This window comes from Cetorhinus maximus, chromosome 12 (assembly GCF_964194155.1).
Source record: "Cetorhinus maximus chromosome 12, sCetMax3.hap1.1, whole genome shotgun sequence".
NCBI lineage: Eukaryota > Metazoa > Chordata > Chondrichthyes > Lamniformes > Cetorhinidae > Cetorhinus > Cetorhinus maximus.
This window is the reverse complement of record NC_135890.1, coordinates 18,694,349-18,716,835: the sequence shown is the minus strand read 5'-3', so window position 1 is coordinate 18,716,835 and position 22,487 is coordinate 18,694,349. Positions and strand designations below refer to the sequence as shown.

The window sequence follows — 22,487 nt, the reverse complement described above, 5'->3', positions numbered from 1 at the left end:
ACTTAAAAGGACATTACCCGACCCTACCCCACTGGGAGCAAGCTCATCCTCAGCCTCTGCTCGCCTAAGCCTCTCGAGCCAAAGCCTCAAACCTCCACTCCTTCACTGGGCCACTCGCCCACTGGCCGCTCACAGGCTGGCCGCTCCTCTTCAGCTTCCCCTCTTATTTTCAATCTCCGCGCTCTTTTTCAAATGTTGAGTGCAAGAGTCCTTCTCCTCGATTCCCTCCTGAGTCGTGGTGACTGTGCTGACTTCTCCCAGAATGCTTCAGTCACTTCTCACCAGCGCCCTCTGTTGGATCACTGATAATTCAATGATATTAAATACTGTTTATTCTGGAACTCGCTGATGATGAAGAAATGGTAATAAATTTCCAAGTCATAATATATGGCATGTAGGGGGACTTGGTGTTGATGGTAAAAACAAAATACTGCGGATGCTGGAAATCTGAAACAAAAACAGACGATGCTGGAAAAACTCAGCAGGTCTGACAGCATCTGTGGAGAGAAATAGAGTTAACGTTTCAAGTCCGTATGACTCTTCTTCAGGGCTGGCGTTGATGGTGCTCGCACACCTTTGATAAAGGCAAAATACTGCGGATGCTGGAAATCTGAAACAAAAACAAAAAGTGCTGGAAAAAGTCAGCAGATCTGCCAGCATCCGTGGAGAGAAATAGAGTTAACGGTTCTAGTCCGTATGACTCTTCTTCAGAACTAAAGAGAAGTAAAAATATGGTGAAATATATCCTGTATAACAGGGGTGGGACAAGTGAAGCTGGATAGAAAGCCAATGATAGGTGGAGGCAAAGGAGAGATTGCAAAAGATGTCATAAACAAAAGGTCGAAGGGATGTTGATGGTGGTGATACTGGCTAAAGGAGGTGCTAATGGTGACATTAGGAGTAGAAAGCAGAATGAGCAAGTGACAGATGGTCCTAGTAGGGGTGGGGTGGGCGGTGGGGATGGTATGAGAAAAAAGATCGAAATAGGCTAAAAGATGGGGATAAAACAATGAATAAAAATGGAAATAAATTTTAGAAAAAATAATAAAAGTAGGTGGGAAAAAATATATAAAAATGAAAAAATAAATATTTGAAAAAAGGGGATCAAAAAGGAGTGAGGATGGAGGAGAGAGTTCACGGTCTGAAGTTGTTGAACTCAATGTTAAGTCCGGAAGGCTGTAAAGTGCCTAACCGGAAGATGAGGTGCTGTTCCTCCAGTTTGTGTTGAGCTTTACTGGCACATTGCAGCAGGCCAAGGATGGACATGTGGGCATGAGAGCAGGGTGGTGTGTTGAAATGGCAAGCGACTGGAAGTTCTGGGTCACGTTTGCGGACAGACCGAAGGTGTTCCGCAAAGTGGTCACCCAGTCTGCGTTTGGTCTCTCCAGTGTAGAGGAGACCGCATTGGGAGCAACGAATGCAGTAGACCAAATTGAGGGAAGTGCAAATGAAGTGCTGCTTCACTTGAAAGGAGTGTTTGGGCCCTTGGACGGTGAGGAGGGGGGAAGTAAAGGGGCAGGTGTTGCACCTTCTGCGATTGCATGGGAAGGTGCCGTGGGAGGGGGGGGTTGAGGTGTTGAGGGTGATGGAGGAGTGAACCAGGGTGTTTTTTGCACACCATTGGTTCCCTTGTCCTTCTTGATGATAGAAATTGCAAGGGAGGGAGATGCTGTCGAAGGAACCCTGGCAAGTTGCTCCAGTACATCTGGGCGATTGTACTGTGGCCCACAGTGAGCCAGCGGTGGAGGAGATGGATATATAGCCCAGTAGCAGGGGCACTAATCAAGCAAGCTCTCTGCCTTGGACAGTGTTGGAGCTTCTTGATTATAGTTGAGAACTAGTGCTATTGTTGCCTCAATCATAGTCCTTATGGCCAAGCAATAGTCCCAGAGAAATTACTGCTGCTTCTCCAAAAGGAGATATTGGAAGACATGCCATTCTCAGTTACAATGGGCTGAATGGCCTCCTTCTGTGCTATATCATTCCATGATTCTACGAACCATCTGTGAACTATTAAAAAAATTATTACATACTATTAGTATGTGGGAGAGGAGCCCATTCCTGAGCTACGGATGTTGATGGTTTGTGATCCATGTAAACTTCTTTCTTTCCAATGTTACTGCGCCAATGGAACCTGTGTTCACACAAGATGCTGCTGCCACAGTGGAGCAGGACACCAATGAGGAAAGCCTAGAAGATTGGGACTCTACCAGGAACCTGCTAACTCCCACCTCTGCTATCCCATGGCCAGCAGAGTACACAGGTCAGTCTGAGGGCATGGGTCAGTCTGAGGGCATAGGTCAGTCTGAGGGCCGGGTCGGTCTGAGTGTACGGGTCAGTCTGATGGCCCAGGTTGATCTGAGGACACGTCGGTCTGAGGGCACTGGTTAGGCTCAGAGCTGGGTCAGTCTGAGAACATGGGTTGGTCTGAGGGCCAGGACAGTCTGAGGGCACGGGTTAGTCTGAAAGCCGGGTCAGCCTGAATGCCAGGTTGGACTGAGGGCATGGGACAGTCTGAGAGCTGGGTCAGTCTGAGAGCATGGATTGGTCTGAGGGCCAGGTCAGTCTGAAGGCACGGGTCAGACTGAGAGCCGGGTCGGTCTGAGAGCATGGGTTGGTCTGAGGGCATGGGTCAGTCTGAGGGCCGGGTTGGACTGAGGGAATGGTCAGCCTGAGGGCTGGGTCAGTCTGAGGGCCAGGTTGGACTGAAGGCACGGGTCAGTCTGAGAGCCGGGTCAGCCTGAATGCCAGGTCGGACTGAGGGCATGGGTCAGTCTGAGAGCTGGGGCAGTCTGAGAGCATGGATTGGTCTGAGGGCCGGGTCAGTCTGAAGACATGGGTCAGTCTCAGAGCTGGGTCGGTCTGAGAGCATGGGTTGGTCTGAGGGCATGGGTCAGTCTGAGGGCCGGGTTGGACTGAGGGCATGGGTCAGCCTGAGGGCCGGGTCAGTCTGAGGGCCGTTTTGGACTGAAGGCACGGGTCAGTCTGAGAGCCGGGTCAGCCTGAGAGCATGGGTCTGTCTGAGGGCACGGGTCAGTCTGAGAGCTGGATCAGTCTGAGAGCATGGGTCTGTCTGAGGGCACGGGTCAGTCTGAGAGCTGGGTCAGTCTGAGAGCATGGGTCTGTCTGAGGGTACGGGCCAGTCTGAGCACCAGGTCAGACTGAGGGCATGGGTCAGTCTGAGAGCCGGGTCAGTCTGAGGACCGGGTCGGACTGAAGGCATAGGTTAGCCTGAGAGCCGGGTCGGTCTGAGAGCACGGGTTGGTCTGAGGGCTGGGTCAGTCTGAGGGCCGGGTCGGACTGAAGGCACTGGTCAGTCTGAGGGCACTGGTCAGTCTGAGAGCGTGGTTGAACTGACAGCACAAGACAATCTATGAACACAAGATGTAAATATACAAATCTGGTCATTATCTCTTGCTTACCATCCTGCTACACATGGTAACCCAGTCACCTCTGAATCAGTAGGCTGTAGGTTCTAATTCAAGAAGAGCAGAGCTGTCTCTCTGTGTCCTGGGCCAATCTCAGCACTGAAAATATTAGCTGGTAACTCAGCTTATTTTCCATTTATGGCCCCCTGCTGTATGCAAATTAGCTGCTGAGTTGAAGTACAGAACTACAGAAATTCACTGATAACGAAGTGCTTCGGGATGTCTTGATGATGTAATTAGGTGCTCAAATACAAGCTCTTTCTACTTCTAGGAAACTAATGCGTTCAGACAAAAGCCATTTAAGTTCCACACTCCATTCCCATTGCTTTCTGTTCTGATAAAGAAACTTTACTGTCATGTGTCATTGAGCAGATAGATATGTGCTCGGGTCTGAATTCCCCAACCCACTGTCCCGCCTCACCTCCAAACAGTGAAATTGTGAATTTTTTTTTTCTCTCCACCGATGCTATTGGACCCGCTGAGTTTTACCAGCATTTTCTGTTTTTGTTTCAGATTTCCAGCATCCGCAGTATTTTTCTTTTATCTTAGTGAAATTGTGCTGTTTTCTGCAGCCATCCTTGGAGAATTAGTCTCCCGAGGACCAACCAGCTCTCCCAATGACAGGAGCAAAACTCTGGGGAAGGCTCAGTTCTCCTTCTCCACACACATTTCCTTAGTGGACAGTTGCCAACAGATATTGTGACAGCCATTTACAATCTAGATCAATGACTTAGGAAAAGAGACTGAGAGTAATGTACCCAACTTTGCTGAGGATACTAAGCTAGCTGGGAATGGAAGCTGTGAGGAGGACATGAAGAGGCTGTAAAGCAATATAGACAGGTTATGTGAGTGGGCAACAGGGTGGCAGATGGAGTATAATATGGGGAACTGTGAGGCTATTCACTTTGGTAGTAAGAATAGAAAAGCACAAAATATTTTTTAAAAGGCTTGGAACTTATAAATGTTGGTGTTCAGAGAGACTTGAATGTATTTGAACAAGGAATGCAGAAATTTAGCGTGCAGGTGCAGCAAGTAATTAGGAAGGCAAATGGTATGTTGACCTTTATTGGAAGGGCTTTAGAGTACAAGAATAAAGAAGTCTTGTTACAATTGCATAGGGCCTGGAGTACTGTGCGCAATTTTGGTCTCCCTACCTAAGGAAGGATATACTTGCCTTGAAGGCAGTACAGCAAATGTTCAGTAGATTAGTTCCTGGATGAGAAGGTTGTCCTATGAGGAGAGGTTGAGTAAACTGGACCTATACTGTCTAGAATTTAGAAGAATGAAAGATGATCTCATTGAAACATACAAGGTCCTGAAGGGGCTTGACAGGGTAGACACTGAGAGGTTGTTTCCCCCAGCTGGACAATCTAGAACATGGGGCCACAGTCTTAGGATAAGGGGTCAATCATTTAGGATTGGGATGAGAAGAAATTTATTTAATCGGACAGGGTGTGAATCTTTAGAATTCTCTATCCCAGAGGGTTATAGATGCTCCATCATCGAACATATTTAAGGCTGAGACAGACAGATTTTTGGTCTCTCAAGGAATCAAGGGATTTTGGGAAGCAGGTGAGTAGGTGGAATTGAGATAGAAGATCAACCATGATCATAGAGAAAGGGAAAACGGACTTGAGGGGCGAAAAGGTCTACTCCTGTTCCTATTTCTAATGTTCTTAGATCATTGATCTGACTTCCTTTTCAGCAGGGAATGCAAAGAAAGAGAGAGATACTTACATTTATATATATTACATTTTCATAACTTCAGGACATCCCAAAGCAGCCAATGAAGCTTGTTGGGAATGTAGTCACCTGTTGTCATATGAGAAACGTGGCACCCAATTTGTGCACAGCAAGATCCCACTTGCCTGGATGAGTGCAGCCCCCACAACACTCAAGAAGCTTGACACCATTCAGGACAAAGCAGCCTGCTTGATTGGCACCACATTCATAAACATTCACTCTCTCCACCACTGACGCCCAGTAGCAGCAGTGTGTACCATTTACAAGAAGCACTGCGGGAATTCACCAAGGCTCTTTAGACAGCATCTTCCAAACCCACAACCACTACCACCTAGAAGGACAAGGGCAGAAGATAGATGGGAACACCACCACCTGGAAGTTACCCTCCAAGTCATTCATCATCATGACTTGGAAATATATCGCAGTTCCTTCACTGTCGCTGGGTCAAAATCCAGGAACTCTGTCCGTAACAGCACTGTGGGTGTACCTACACCACATGTTCTGCAGCGGTTCAAGAAGGCAGCTCACCACCACTTTCTCAAGGGCACCTAGGGATGGGCAATAAATGCTGGCCCAGCCAGCGAAGCCCACATCCCGTGAATGAATAAAAAAAAACCAGCAATGTGATAAATGACCAGGTTGTCTGTTTTGGTGATTTTTGTTGTGGGATAAATGTTGGCCAGGACACTGGAGAGAAACCTGCTGTTCTGCTTGAATAGATTTACATAGAGTTTATAATACAGAAATGGGTCATTTGGCTGCACTGGTCCATGTGCCTGTTTATGCAACTCCCTGAACTTTATTTCATTCATTCCACCCTGAGCCTCCTGAAATTTATTTGATTCATTCCACCCTACCAACATCCTTTCTATTTCTTTCTCCATCATGCACTGGATCTTTTATATCCAACTCAGAGGGTAGACATTAACCTCAATTTAACATCTGATCTGAAAGATAATTCTGCACTGACTTAGTAATGCACTGGAGTGCCAGCCTAGATTATGTGTTCAAGTCTCTGAGGTAAATATTTCTTCATGAGGCTTGATGTTAAATTTTGATTGATGATGCCCCTGTGAAGCGCTTGGAGTGTTTTTACTATGTTAAAAGCACTGTATAAGTACAAATTGTTGTTGAATGAGCTCATCTGGAATAGGTTTTCCAGAGAAAGTAGTCGAAGCAAAATATGTAAATTTTTAAGAAACAATTGGACGCTGACATCCTCAGTTGAGGAGCTACCTGAATGGATGAATTCAGAAGCGTATCCTCATCTAGAGCTATCTTAAAATTGGGCAAATACTTTCCTTTACTGATCAATCCTGTAATATAGACTGGCTTAATTTTTTTACTTCTCTTTCTCCTTTCTTTCTCCTTCATCCTTTTTCATTACTTCCTTGTGCCTCTACTACGAGTGTTTCCTCTTAGCTTTCTCATGCAAGAGGAAATACAAGGGAATGCTTTGGAGTTGGGGCATTACTGGTGATGACATGCAGGCCCTATAGTTTTAATAGAGGGCTTTCATTGCTGCTATGGGTGCTGGGATAGCTCCACTTCCATTGTAACCTCACACTCCAGTGAAAGAAATCCAAGCAAATGCTTGGAATTATTGTTCATGCATGTACAAGATTGAGCTCCTGAAGTGAGAGGGCAAGAGACCCTGACCTCACATGTAAGTCTCCCACCATTTATCAAACAGCTGGTTCATGTGGAACCTCAGTGTGCCTCAGCTTTTTAACATTAAAAGCAGCAATCACCAAACAGTCACAGAATCTCCTGGCTATGTGTTGACTGCAGGAACCTACAAAGCAAGCTCCCTTGGCCACTCAGTGCAACACTTTCTGCTTAGAAACCACATGTTTGTCAGCTTAGTCACTTGGAAATTGTGCATTGTAAACATAGGGCCCATCTCCCATCAAGTGAAAGAAGGGATTTGGCTGAGTCTGTACAATTCTGAAAAGCCACAAATCCCTCTCAATCATTCACACTGAGGTTCACAGTTCACAGGGTTTAACAATGTCCAGGGGATTTTGTATGAAGCTGCTCTGCGCTGTTAAAACACTGCTGTCCAGCAAAAACTGCTGACACCATAGATGTGGCTACGTCAACACTGTTTAGTCCCTTGCACTCATTTTAGTAGAAAATGTCTTTCACACAATCCTTCACATGTGTATATTTGCTAAACAAACAGTAGATCACTCACAACAATCAACGATACACACTCTGCTTTTCACGTTACCATTTTACTAATAAATGAACAAAAAGATTAAAAGTTCACAAGCATACACTGCACGAATTTGAGCCATGAGACCCTGGGTCCAATGGCAGCTCTATTACTCATTTTTATTTACTTATCAGAAATGCAATTAGCCTCATCTGGCTTCCCAATTCATCACATGTGGCCAGTGGCGAATGTATTATCTATGACCTAGTATCTGTGATGTATGAGGGGTCCCAGGAGGGATAGTATCTGTGGTGGGTGGCTCTAGGGATGTGGGAATGATGGTTTCTGCATTGCAATGTGAGGTCACTGGGAGCAAAGGTGACTTCCAGGCAATGCAAGAAATGAATGATGATGTCTGCAGTGTCCAATGTCAGGGTTAGGGGAGCAAGGTAATCCAACCCGTGTAACACCCTCATTTCCCCCTTGGCTCTTTTGTCAATTATCAGGTGTCTCTGTCCTGGTCATTTTGACTTTGGGGAAGAGTCTAAAACGGGCAGTATTGATTAAGCTGTCCATTATACATCTCTGCGGATTATTACTACCATTCATTTTGCAGTGATATTGTCCATTTTACACTACCATCCAAAGTCAGAGTGGGCCGGGAGAGGAGCTGCACTCATACTGGTTTCTGTAAAGGCCTCTCCAAGTACAGTGGGGATTTCCAGTTGACCCCATTATGGGACTCCAGTACAAGATCCATTTGCAATTAACCTGATTAAATCGACACAAGTTTCTTAATCACTTTGCCTCCTGTCTCTTAGACATGGGGTGTAGCATTTGAAAATCTTTTAGCTACAAAGACAGCAATGAATGTTATTAACTAGCCCTCCCTTCAGTAGTGGGGGTTGCAGGAGGATGAGGCTGCAATTATCACCACCTCAGTGGGGAAAGGCTGTAGATGTGTTTGAAACCAGCAACTATCATTGGTGGAATAATTGTACTATTGTACTAATCATTGTAGATGGAGGTCATTCAATCCATCACGCATTTAGCAGCTCCTTGGAAGAGTTATGTATTTTGTGTCATTCCTGTGACCATTCCTGTAGTTTCTTTTCTGGTATATCCTGCTGCCTTTTGAAAGTTATTATTGAATCTGCTTCCACCACCCTGTCAGGCAGTGCATTCCAGATCACATCAACACACTGCGTAAAACAAAAATTCTCCTCATTTCCCCCTTGGCTCTTTTGTCAATTATCCTAAATCTGTGTCCTCTGGCCATCGATCGCCCTACAAATGGAAACATTTTCTGCTTATTTTCTCAAAGTCTGTCATAACTTTGAACACTTTTTTTTCATAAGCTCCAACCATCTCTATGATAAGGAGAACAATCCAAGCTTCTTCAGTCCCTCAACATAACTGAAGTCCCGCATTCCTGGCTCCATTTTAATAAATCACCTCTGCAAGGAAGGCTATGACATGCTTCCTAAAGTGTGGTGCCCAGAATTGTTCACAATACTCCAGCTGAGGCCTCACCAGTCTTTTATAAAGGTTCCTTGCTTTTGTACTCGATTCTTCTATTTATAAATTAATGTTTTAAAGTATTTGTTTTTCTGGGGAAGTTGCACAGTAGCAGACTAATCACATGTGGAGTTTAGTTTGTGACCAGCGTCTGTGCTGTGAGTTGGTCCATACAATTTAAATTTAGAATGTTCCTTTCTTAATAAGACGGATAATTAACAGTTTTGCCATTTCCTGTAGATACATTTTATTGCAGTTCCTGTTTTTATTTTAATTTCCTCCTGTCTCCTAGTCAATTTCAGCAATAGCTTTTTTTAAGATATATTTTTAGTGAGAGACCTTTTGATTCAGGAGGTGAGAATGGAACCTCCCTTCCCTTCCCCACATCCACCTTCCATTACCAGGAGGCTCCTGGGCATTGAAACCTGATGGTGGTATGAGATAACAGGAAGCAGTTAGGTGGGTTAGGTTCTCTTCCTGATGGTTTCCATCTGGATCTTCAAAGAGAGCAGATGCAGAAAGTAGAGAATAGTGGTGAACGTTTGTTTTTCGAACTGGAAGGAAGCATATAGTAGAGTTCCCTAGAATTCAGTATAAGGACCACTGCTTTTTCTGAAGCATATTAATGACCTAGGGCCGAATCTTCCATTCTCAGCAGGTACCTTGCATGCTGCCTGAAAAAGCAGCGAGATACCCGGGCTGACTTTGATGAAGGCCCGCCGCATCTTCTGCCATCAGGTAGTTAAGTGGACAGCGGCAGGCTTTCCTCCAGACTGAGGACCCTGGAAGATGACTTCCCACCCGCCAAGAGCTGCCAGCTAATCAGAGACTGGCATCTTTTGCACTCAACTCAACAGCGCCACGGGGGAGGCCGCAGCTTCTTCCAGAACAACAACCCCCCCCCCAACCCCCCTCAGAGCCCCAGGATTGCGGAGCAACCCAGGAAAAATTGCCGTTAGAGAGAGCGGTGTGGGAATAGTGGGGGCTATGGGGGGTCGGCAGCAAGGGCAGGGGGGTTGACTGCTGACCCCATGCCCATGCACAGAATAGTGCAGATCGAGGGGTTCTGCACCACCCACCCCCACCTCCAGCTGACATGTAGTCCATACAGTTTTACTAGTCATGCAAACTGCATGTTGGCTGGCCCGCCTGGAGCTGGGAAGATAGCAGCAGAATTGGGAAGAGGCTCTTAAGTGGTCATTAATTGGCCAACTAAGAGGCTCAAGTGGAGGCTAGGTTGAGAGGCTGACCATGGGCCTTATTGTCCAGAACTTACTTCCAGTGGAAACAGGAAGGCATCAGATATCGGACCCGACACCAACCCGCCCACCTCCTTGTTTCCTATGGGGGCAGAAGATTCCGGCCTTAGTCTTTCTCTTCCCATCTCTCCATATGTATCTGTGATTGTTGCTCTGGATCTCTGTATGTGAGATTGCGGCACATGGGGAGAATTTTCTCCCTGTCCGGGTGGTGGGGTGGGGGGGTTGTTGGGCGGGAGCGGGTGTGGGCAGCTGGGTGCCGCCATTTTACGTGGGTGGGCCAATTAAGGCCCGCCCAGCCTGACGTGTGCCCTGAAGCGCTGAGCGCTCCTTGTGTGGCCTGGGAGAGCAGGCTGAGTCGGAGCCTGCGCTGTTTGGTGCATGTGTACAAAAGAGCGCAGAAATCTCCCTGAGGCACATAGCTGCCTCAGGCAGATTAGTTTAAGTTCTGAAAATGTTAATAAAGAAAAAAAAAATTTTAAGACATGTCCCCTCATGTGAAAGTGTCACATGAGCAGGAACATGTCCATGAATGTTATAACAAATTTTTATCAAACTTTAAATACCTTCATGAAACCTCATCCCACCTGTGGATGAGGTTTCATGATAAATGCGAAGGCCACCTGGGCTCTTCGCCTGCCCGCCAACCTTAAGGATGGACAGGAAGCTCAGTTTATTGTTTGAATTGATATTTAAATGGCCTTAATAGGCCTTTGACCGTTCGGTGGGCATGCAGCTGACACGGGTGCACGCCCGCCAAACTGAAAATCTGAATGATGCACGGTGACGTTGGGACGCACGCCTGACGTCACCGCGCATCATCTTACACGTCGGCGAGCGAGGCCCGCCACAGTCGCTGAGCCGAAGATTCTGCCCCATGTATTTGCATGTATGATTAACTCCTTTTCCCACTTCCTCTGTGTGTGTGTGTGTGTGTGTGTGTGTGTGTGTGCTCTTCTGTTGCCTGCTGCCTATCTGTATGTACAACCTGCTTTTCCTTTTGTCTGTCTTTTTTTCTGTGTATGTCTCTTTCACTCCTTCCCTCACTCAGAGGTTCCTTAACTGGAATGCTCCCACACACTGTCATTCAGCATTTTGATTGTTTTTCTCCATGTCTCACTTGGTTACTTGCTCACTTACTAATGACATCAATACCAGCTGATCGAATGTTATGGAGACTCTGTCTTTGGACAGAATGAATTGATTGACAATTCCTCTCTCCTGAGAATAATAATAAAAAGTTCTTCCTGTAGCTATCAATAATTTCAATCAAACAGACCTGGGCCACAAGGCTAGGTTGATGAATGTCAGAATGAGTGTACAAGCACCCAGTACATTGTGTTTGAAGCTGACTGAAATACAATCTGTAAGGAGGCACTGTAGAATATTGATGCTGAAATGATTAACAAGCATGGATAGAATTATTGGAGTGTTGTGCTCAATCCAGCTTCAAATGATCACAGCAAACTGGGATATCGAGGACTTCACACTGGGTAGGAGTCTGTTGGCTTTCAGTAAGTGCTTTTTTAAATTAAGAATCCCAGGTGAATAGCCAAGGGTCATAGTACAGAAGACCACCATGATTCAAAAGACTAGCAGAGGAGATGGCATCAGTCAAGAGATAGTGATTAGGTGATGACATTCGGAATAGTGCTTGGCTTTTAAAAGGCTGTAAGAGGAAGGCAAGAATGAGGGAGGTGGGTAAGATTTCTGTTTGAATGCAGCCATCAGTTGCATAACTCAGTCACTCAGTCTTATTTCAGAGACCGAGGGTTTGAAGCCAGCTCCAGGACTTGCATGTATGATCTAGTCTGATAACTTTGTGTAATACTGAGGGAATAAGGTATTGTAAAGTGTGCTGACTTTAAACAGAGGCATTGTTTGTATATTCAGGTGGATTTGAAAGGTCCTACAGTCTTATTTTGAAGAAGAGCAGGGAAGTATTGTCAACATTCTTCCCTCAGTCATAAACAGATTAACTGGTTGGATTGTCCGTAGGAGCTTGCTGTGTGCAAATTGGCTACCACATTTGTCTCCAAAATAATGGTTGCACTTCAAAAATGAGACATTAGTTGTAAAATATTTTGGGATGTTCTTAGGAAATGATGAAGTGCTAGAGAAGTGCAAATTCTTTCTTATTGTGCTTTCCCATGTACAGAACAATTGGAAAGGAAATGGATAGAGTTAGTGCATTGTCCTTTTCATTTCTGAGGCCTGGGTTTGAAGTAGAGTTGCTAACCCTCCAGGATTGCCCTGGAGTTTCCAGGAATTAAATCTAATCTCCAGGACACTGCTGCGAGCAAAAGGAAAAATACCAATGAGGCAATAAAAAACTGTTTTAAAAAAAAAACCTTTGATACACTTTTGTTCATTAGCTACACAAATGTCAGACCTGGGGGAGGGAAAGCTCTTTGGCAGTCAGTCAAGAATCATCCAGTGAGGTGTCTATTCGCTTCCCAATTAGCATGGAAAGTGGTGCTCCTCATATACAGACATGTTGGATGACTAATGGGAGGGGTATGAGGGCAGGGCAGTTGAAGAGAGAACCAGATTGGCAACTCTAATTTCAGTTTAAGTTGTCAAGGCAAGGTAAAGAATCTATGAAGATACATAGATAGATTAATTGAGTGGGAAAAAATTTGGCAGATGGAGTATAATATGGGAAAATGTGAACTTGTCCACTTTTGCAGGAAGAATACAAAAGCAATATGTTATTTAAATAGAGAGAGATTGCAGAACTCTCAGGTACAGAGGGACCTGGGTGTCCTGGTACATGACTCACAAAAAGTTGGTATGCAGGTACAGCAAGTGATTAGGAAGGCAAAAGGAATATCAGCATTTATTGCAAGGGAAATGGAATATAAAAATACAGAAGTTTTACTGCAGCTGTACAGGGCCTTGGTGAGACTTGCTGACATCTGGAGTACTGTGTACAGTTTTGGTCTGTGTTAGACACAGTTCAAAGAAGGTTCACTTGACTTATTCCTGGGATGAAGGCCTTACTTTATGAAGTTGGGCCTGTATCCATTGGAGTTTAGAAGAATGAGAGGTGATCTTATTGAAACACATAAGACCCAGAACAAACTTGATAGGGTGGATACTGGGAGGATGTTTCCTCTTGTGGAGGTTACAAGAACTAGGAGACACAGTTTAAGAATAAGAGGTCTCCCTTTTAAGATGGAGATGAGGAGAACTTTTTTGCTCTCAGAGGGTTGTTAGTCTGTGGAATTCTCTTCCCCCAGAAAGCAGTGGGTGGGTCATTGAATTTTTTCAAGGCTGAGTTAGAGAGATATTTGAAAGTCAAGGGTTATGGGGGACAGACAGGAAAGTGAAGCTGAGACACAACCAGGTCAGCCATGATCTTATCGAATGGCTGACCTGGCTTGAAGGGCCGGATGACCTACTCCTGCTCCAAAGTTCAATGTTCCTATGAGATCTGCCCAAAATGATGATATTAAACTCACCTCATTGTTATGGGAAATGGAAATATCATGGTGGTTCAGTAGGTGGTGCTCTTCTGAGGTTTGGCGTTAAGGCCAAAATGTTACCTCTGACCTGGAAGTGTTTGTTAGGGTACACTCCTGACCTTGGAGTATTAGATAGATATTAAGGGTGAGAACCACGAGATTTTAACTCACTCAAAACCCATTCACTTGCATAGGGTTAAAATTGGATCCGGAGTACACAACTTGAGAATTTCAAACTGATGTAGTTTTAAAAGGAGCATGGTCATATTCATGGCTATGACGAAAACACGTGATTGGCCTGAGTTTGACTCGAGTATTCAATACATTCAAATCTTGATTTATTAGAATTCTGCATAGTGAATGGGACAGTCACTCTGTCCCACTCCTAGACAGGGGAATTTCATACAATGGGAATAACTGGAATGATTTAATCCCTAGAATTCTGCACAATGGAAGTAAATTCCATGATTGTATTATTTTAAGCATATTGTTAATGGGTAGAATATTGAGTTGCATGTGCTTCAACTGTTGTATTCCTGCATTATAACTTTTAACTCTTTTGCCTAGATTCTATCCTTGGGGATGAAAATTCTTCTGGAGTAGACCCCACCCTGGAATCCACCGTGTCCAATGGTAACCAGGATGGAAACTGCAGTTCAGATAAGGACTGGAGCTCCATTTACCCTGACACTGAAGGAACACAAGACACATCTTTCAATCCGCACCTCCTACTTGTCCCTCCCTTGTTCGTGATCCTCCACGCAGATTGGAACACGGCATTGGCTGAGTGGGGACTGGCTTGGGACCTCCACGTTTATGGACTGGGGTCACTCTTTGGCCTTGTAACAGTCATATCTGCACTCGGTATCCTCTGTCTTCCCTTCAGATCTCCACCAGGCCTTGGTTATTTCATGGTCCTCAATGGATTGCTTTTTCTGACAAGCTCAATAAGAACTTTTATCTTCCTTTATGATGCCTACTGTTTCCAGCATAAATTACCTACGATTGTTGCCTTACTTCTCTATGATTTGGTCTTCCCTTGCCTTACTTCTGCTTTTGGAGTCATAATCCTGGTTCTGTCACTGAAGTCTGGGACGCAAGCAATGGCATCAAGATTCCAGCGTTCATGCTTCCTAACTACAATTGTCTTTCTCCACTTCACACTCACTGTGAGCACAATTCTGGTCATCACTCTGCTAAATCAAGCTCCCTTCCTCCTCTTTGTGTCACACGGTATCTTTGTGGTTTTGGTGACTATTTTGTCTATCCTATATTTCACATTTTACTGTCATGCACGCATGGTTGGCATGCAGGTCTACAATATGAAGACTTCAACACCTACCCTGGAGACTTTGAACACTGGGCCCTTCAGAGACATAGAGCATTGGGGGAGAGTGGCCAAGTTGGCCATTTGGACTGCAGTTTTCGGCTTGACCTGCGCTGCCTTGCAGTTATATGCTATTCTGTACCGGCTAGGCTTGGCCGGAGACCATGTTTCCCAGCCTTGGCCTTGGTGGATTTTCCATTTTGGTACCAGTTTGTGTGAGGTGGGGATGTGCCTCACTATGTCTCTTATTGGTATCTATCCATTGTTTTGCATTCCTAAAACTTCAAACCATAACCGTTGGACAAAAATGTTCTGCCTTTCTCCAACTCATGCATCCATGAAAGCCCCTATACTTTCAAATGCCTATCAATGGTCAGCTTCCCACCAGGAGAAGCCACTGAGCTGTGATGCGATTGTCCGAAATGAATCAGAATGCCTCCCCCTCTACACCATGTCTGACAACCAATTGAGCAGCGGTGAGGAGATCAACCTGATCTATCACAACAGTGAGACCAGTGAAGTAAAAAACCTGGACTTCCATTTAAAACATGGAGGATCCTCCAGGACCTCCTCCTTCATCAGTGTTCAAATGGACAGTGATTCCACTGTTGATCTAAGACCCCCTTCACCTATTAACTTAAGACGTAGTATAGACGAGGCTCTTTTCAGCGAGGCCCTCATTCCTGAAAGTCTCTTTCATTGGTCAAGACTACACAGTTCCAGCAATATGTCGCTCTGTGGGAACAGGTCTATGCCAAGCAGCAGTGAAGTCTTCAAGGAAAACGCAGCTGACAGAGGATTGTATCGGACATCATCTTGTGCTGGGATGGAGAGAACAGAGGTTGGCAGGGGTATCACCAGCACCTTCAAGAAGCTCAACATGATGCAAGCTTTGTCTTCAGAAAGATGGGAGGACAGTTCTGCAAGCTCTGTCTGCAGAGCATCACAAGATGGATCCTCATTGGTGCTTTGCTCCAGCCCTGAGCGGTGGGGCTTCTCAACCATTGGCTCCGAGCATAAATCTTTCAGGAACTCCTCTCAAACAAGCCTTCATGGTATTCCCCAGTTATCGAGGCAATATCGGGCTCTGTCTTCTCCAGAGACCATGGACAATAATGATCCCCCAGATTCCACAACGCAGGCTGAGTTCATGAAGATCTGCAGGCAAATCGACCAGCTGAGTATTAGCAGTGACACGATAGAATTGTGAAACTCACAGCTGCGACTGTTGTCCGACCAGAACATTTTTACACTGCATCTTATTTAATATTTTGAAATGCTTATTGCGGGCAGTGTACTGCCAAAAGTGAAAAGAAGTGCAATGCTTGTGTTCAAAAGGCCAAAGATTGCTGGGCTCAAGACACATAGGGGTTGAAATTGGTCTCGGGCAGTGACATAAATCATGAGCCAGTGAACTGGAATCTCCTTTTATACTCCATTGATTAAAATGGAAAGGAAAATTTGGCCAAGTGTAAAACATGCTGCCAATTTACTAAAACCGTTCATGCTCTACCACACAAGACTAATGTTTTCCCTTTAGAACTTCTACAAACGTAAATGTGTATATATGGTGCAGTGTTAGTGATAAGGCTGGATCATGTGTTTACTGTATGCTAAGAATCTGTGGGCTTCTGGACGAGCCAAAAGGATACTTCATTATTGAGGTAAAACTGTCATCAGTTTTTCTTCTGCCTGAGTTAGTTTTTGATGCTAGGAAGTAAGAGTTGACCTGAGATAAGACATCAAATATCAGCTGTTTCCATGGTAGTTTGCGTGAGCGTCTTCTATAACTTAGTGAAAGATCCAGGGAAAGGCCAGAAAAATAACAGCAACAGTTCCTGTGGACCTTCCTTGAAGGTTATGGCAGGTTATTGGGAGAACATTGGCTGAAGTTTAATCTAAGTTTAAATTCAACCCCTGATGGTTTAGTTCTCATAAACATTGGTCTGTTGTCCTTTTGGGATACACAGGAATGTCTTTGGCTCCATTTCTTTTTTCTGCTCAGTTAGCTGATGTCAGTTGGGGTGAACAAATTGACCTCAATTTAGGGAGGGAACGAAGAAAATCAACCACACACTGAGCCATAAACTGAGCTTGTGTTTGTGTGGATCTCAGGTGAGAGCAGGACAAGGCTCCACTATGAAGTATCCCTTCCTTCTGTTAAATATCTTGCTGACACTCATTGCATGGGCTCAAACATAAAGGTACGAGAGGACCACCTCTGGAATTGTACCCATGAGCTTTCCAGACAGAAGGGGAGTTGATCAGAACATGTGTCCATTTGACCCAGCGCTTGTTAAAAGTAATAAACATTGTCAGTATATGTTCACAATGCCAGAAGTCTGAGCCCTTTATTTTTCTGTAGCAAATTCCTGATTGAGGGGAGAAGGAGATAGTGCAGGAGAACTTTTAACCAGTGATCCCCAAAATGAACCCTGGGGATTCCAAGCTTTGGCTAAGTTTTGAAACAGAAAGATTAATAAGCCAGGCAAGTAAGGTAATACACAGCATTGGATAATACTTTTCCTAGTGCTGTGTATGGGTATGGCTGTGGCCTCTGGCTGGAGAGTCTAGAATTATGGATCACAGCCTTAGAATAAATGCTCAGCCATTTAGGACTGAGATGAGGAAAGATTTCTTCATTCAAAGGGCTGTGAATCTCTGGAATTCTCCACCTCAGAGAGCTGTGGATGTTCAATCATTGAGTGTTAGAGTTAGAGGTCGATAGATTTGTGGTTACTAAGAAAATCAAGGGATATGGGGATAGTGCAGGAGTGTGGTTATTATGGGGAAGTTTAATGCAAGTTGCATATGGTTTCTGACCAGAAAAGTTGAGGGTAGTATGTGGTCATATTTCTGATCAATGCTGCTAGTAGGCGAAGCCCCTCATCTGTAACACAGATTTGTAGAATAACACCCATGTCTGATCGAGTGCAGTTGTTTGTTCCTCCTGTATCTAATCCAATTAGGTATCAAGTCTAACTGATCCCATGAGTTATTGAACCCTTGCCTGACTCTGAGGTATTTGAGATTGCATTCAGTCCTGCAAGGGTACTGAGTAGTTGGCAAAGCATATAGGATCTTGGGCTTCATAAATTGATGTTTTGAGTACAAAAGCAGGGAAGTTATGTTGAACCTTTATAAAGCTCTGGTTAGGCTAATTCTGGCCACCATATTTTAGGAAGGCTGTGAAGGTCCTTGGGAAGATGCAGAGGAGATTCACCAGAATGGTTCTAGGGATGGGGCGTTTTATCTACAAGGTTAGGGAAGGAGAAGATGGGGTTGTTCTCCTTGGAGCAAAGGAAGTTGAGAGGAAGCCTTGTAGAGGTGTACAAGGTTATGACATGTTTAGATAAGGTAGACAAAGAAAAGCTGTTCCCATCAGCTGATGGCACAAGAACTAGGGGACACAGATTTAAGGTTTTGGGCAAGAGATATAGGAGAGAATGTGAAGTGTGAGTGGTAGTGACCTGGACCTCGCTGCATATGAGAATGGTGAAAGCCGAGATGAACAGTGATTTCAAAAGGAAACTGGATGGGCATTTGAAGGAAATAAACTTGCAGTGCTACAGGGAAATAGTGCGGGAATGGGACTGATTGGATTGCTCTGTAGAGAATCGGTGTGGACATGATGGACTGAATGGCCTCCTTCTGTGCCATAACCTACTCTATGGCTATGTGAGATTGAATCACACAGTCAGGTAGTGGATTCTGCACCACAACCAGTTTGTTCCTTCGGGAATAGTTTGGACTGTGGTGCTCCCTATGCTCTGTGTTACTAACAGGCCAGCTGACCAGTTAGTGCTTCTTTATGTCCTGGGATTCGCCTTTTTTTTTACAAACTATGGAAACCTGGCCAAGAATTAGTTGGGAAAATGGGAAAATGAGTAGAGATAATTTGTTCCCAGAACTGCCAACTGATTATGAGTGGAGGTCCAATGCTCAGATGTCACGGATACTGGACTCTTGAGTGTGGAAGTCCCAGCACTTTACACCCAGAGTAATGATGTCCTGTGATGTACTGTTATTGACAGCAGGTCTCCCTAACTCCATTTAAATAGTTTTAAACATTTCTTTACCTTCACTAAACTGAGAGGCTAATGATTTCAATGTCATTCATGAGTAAAATTCTGAGGAGTAATTCCATGATCTCCTACTCCCAAAGCAACCCCCATTTTCCGATCCCAGATCCCTATGAGTGCAGTTCCCCACTGGGAATATGAGGTTGCAGTATTAACCCTCAGGTTTCTTGCCACCATCCAACATCTAATACCTGATTGGTTGGTTTGTGTACAGGGTATAATACTTAACGGATAATACGTCATTCATTTGGGTACGGGGTCAAACATCTCACTTGATCAGACACATTACTCAATGCCTTACTGGGCCCAGAAATAAGTCAGTCCCACTGAACAATATCTTGTTTGAAAAGTTGACAATTATCTTCATAAAAGCTGCACCAGACCCTAACAGGTGCTGACAGTTCAGAGTGCAATGTAAATTAGATAAACCAGCCCTAAATAAAGGTTTTGGCCATGGCCACTGCTTCAAGATGATTGACCCAAGTTAATTTCCTTTTTTATAGAGGATTTTTATTACTGTTTTGGGAATCACAGTCCTCAATTCCATTAGTTTTTGTGTGAACTTCCTTTGTCATTCACCTTCCCCACCCTAAACTATCCATCACTCACCCCAGCAATAAGCAGTAACAGCTAAATCCCTCCCCTCCCGTCAGCATACACAAATCACCATGGTGTATCAACCTGGGAAGGCTGGCATTTGAAAAGATGAATGGAGCTGTCAGCCACCTGCTCTTCCAGCAGCTTTGCCGTGTTTGTGCAGGGGGACCCAGACACCAGACCATTGCTGAGCTTTGTTCTTCTGGTCAGTCAGAGGAATCAGTGAGCAAGAAGAGGGCTGCACCCATCACAGGGGCATGAGCTCACAATGCTGATTGCTCATGCAGCTTGTGAGCTGTTACTGACTAATTGTGATCTTTGCAGCCCACAGACTGCAATAATACATCTGAGTTCTGGCTTTGAATCCAGTTCAGCTGCTGTGCAATAAGCTGAGGGTGGATGATCATCAAGGTTGCAACTGCAACACCATAGATTTTAACACTTGCACTCCAATGAAAATGGGAAATAAAGTTAAATACCTTACACTGACCCTACTTGCTATCTGCGCCTCAATACCAGAGTATTCTCATAGTTTAATCCCTGTAACATGTCCTTCAAGATCTATTTTCTTGCCTCGTTACATACCGAACTGTGGCTCTCCAATACCAAGGGGCCAGGGAACATACCTGAATGTTTGCCTGATTGCCCTACAATGTTCTGTGAAGAAGTGATTAGCCTTTTAATACAAGAAATGCTAACTAGACAGATTAAAAATAAATGTATTTATCAATATGAATTTTCTGCATTAGTTGTGTAATTTATTATGATTCAAAATAATTCTCGAATCAGTGGCAACAATCCCAGACAGATGCGTGGCTATTGTAGCTGTGTTGTACCCATAGTATTATTAAAACAGCACCAGATATGATTGCAAACTACCACATCAATCCCTATCATAAATTACACGTTACCAGTTACTTGGTAACTCCTGCTCTGAGTGGCCATTGAGTTTGGTGAGCTTTGCAAACTGTAAGGCAATATAATTTTGTTTTTAATTCTCTCTCTCTTTCCCTCTGTGTGGGTGTGTACCAGAAACTAGATGGTCATCCAGCACTGATCTCTTGATCTTGCCTCCCTTTCCTTCTTCTTCCTCTTCCTCTTCCCTATTATAATGGCGGGTTCAAAAATATGCCATTAGCTGCAAAGTGTTTTGCGACATTCTAAGGTGATGTAAGGTGCTTTATAAAATGCAAATTCCAGTCCTCTTCTCCTTTCTCCCCACCCCCACCTATCAGATCTTCTAATAAAATTACAACTCTGAAGCATATTTCAATGTGATACATTAAATTGGTAATTAATCTCACCAAGTTCATTCACTGACCTGCTGCAGTGTTACACTTGCATAACAACTCACCCTCATTACTGTTTCCCATCTTGCAAGGTGGGGATAACACACACCAATTAAATTTCTCCACAAGGAGACAGCCATGCAATGATAACACTCTTACCTCTGAGTCATAAGGTGGATTCAAGCCCTACTTTAGAGACTTGAGCACATAATCTAGGCTGATACTTTTGTGCAGTACTGAGGGAGTGCTGCACTGTTGGAGGTGCTGTCTTTTGAATGAGATTTTTTTTTATTCATTCACAGGATGTGGGCTTCGCTGGCTGGGCCAGCATTTATTGCCCATCCCTAGTTACCCTTGAGTATGTGGTGGTGAGCTGCCTTCTTGAACCACTGCAGATGCTGAGCTGAGGCCCCTTTTTCCCTCACCAGCTGGACATCAACTCTCCCATGGCATTACTATGAAGAAAGGCAGGACTGTTTCCTGTGTCCTGGTCGACATCTATCCCTCAATCAATATCACTAAATAAACCAGATATTTGGTTATTACTTCATAGCTATTTGTGGGAGCTTACTGTGCGCAATTGGCTGCCATGCTTCCTATATTGCAGCAGTGGCTGCACCTCAAAATTATCTCATTTACTATGAAGCACTTTGGGACACCCTGAAGGCATATAATTCCTTGTGATCTCTTCTAGGTATGTCTGATGTTTGAGATAATGTACAAAGGATAGCAAGGCAATTTGACTCTGATGGAGGGTTACTGAGACCCAGGGAGAGCACTGTGTCTTGTTAGACAGGCGCTGTTATGTTTATCTGTGCTGTATGTTCCTCCTCTCTGTTCTTGTCTCCTGGACCTGTTGACTCAGTAATTGTTGTCAGGCTCTTGGAATTTGGGAAAGGGGCAACAGAGCCAAACAAAGCCCTAAACCAAATTCCACATATGCAGATTCTCTAAGAGTTAATAGAAGCAAGAATCCTGGCTGATTTATCCCTTTAATCGAGTAGCAACTGTACTATTAAAACTCTTACGCCCTGATACTTATCTAACTCAGAGTGAATGAGATGTTGATCCTGTTCCGATCTGTATGTTCAGAAACACACTAGAGGGGCCACACAAAAAGTGTGGGGGACCTCGTTCATATATATTTCCTACGTCAATCCTTCATGACTTTGTGAGTGAGGATTTTTCAAGCAGTACAAAATGGAAAGGAACTTTGTGGTAGATTCATACCAATTCCTTCCTTGCATGCTGGAAATGTTCTGACCTATGCTTCACAGTATCCAAATAAAGATAATGCTAATTTGTAGCTTCATGGGTATACCATAGGTCTATTGTCATTGCTAGTGGGTCACTAGTTATCTGCTGGACAGCTGTCCCATATTGAATACTCCAGAATTGGCTGGAGTTCAAATGTCAGAATACAAGGCCTCAGCAAGAAAGAATTTAAAAGATTTTTTGTGTAATTGCACACCTTGTGGTGAGTTTGAATACAGCAGAGTTCAATGTTTTAAGGTTTATGCTCGACATTTGCCTTGCGTTCAACATCACTGGTCATTCCTGTAAGTGGACCTTGCACTTCCTATGGACAAGGGTGTGCCTTTACCTGCCTAATGTCACAA

General features: G+C 44.4%; 1 protein-coding gene across 1 annotated transcript in view; it reads left to right on the top strand.

Moving 5' to 3' along the window:
* The window catches only part of prrt4b (proline rich transmembrane protein 4b), a 35,170-nt gene extending 14,014 nt beyond the window's left edge, over positions 1–21,156 (top strand). The window contains exons 3-4 of the mRNA XM_078553108.1: positions 2,150–2,263; positions 14,141–21,156. Of these exons, the coding sequence (XP_078409234.1) occupies positions 2,150–2,263; positions 14,141–16,110 (2,084 nt within the window). The 3' untranslated portion in view covers positions 16,111–21,156. The remainder of the gene's footprint in view (positions 1–2,149; positions 2,264–14,140) is intronic.
* Positions 21,157–22,487: the final 1,331 nt, after the last annotated feature.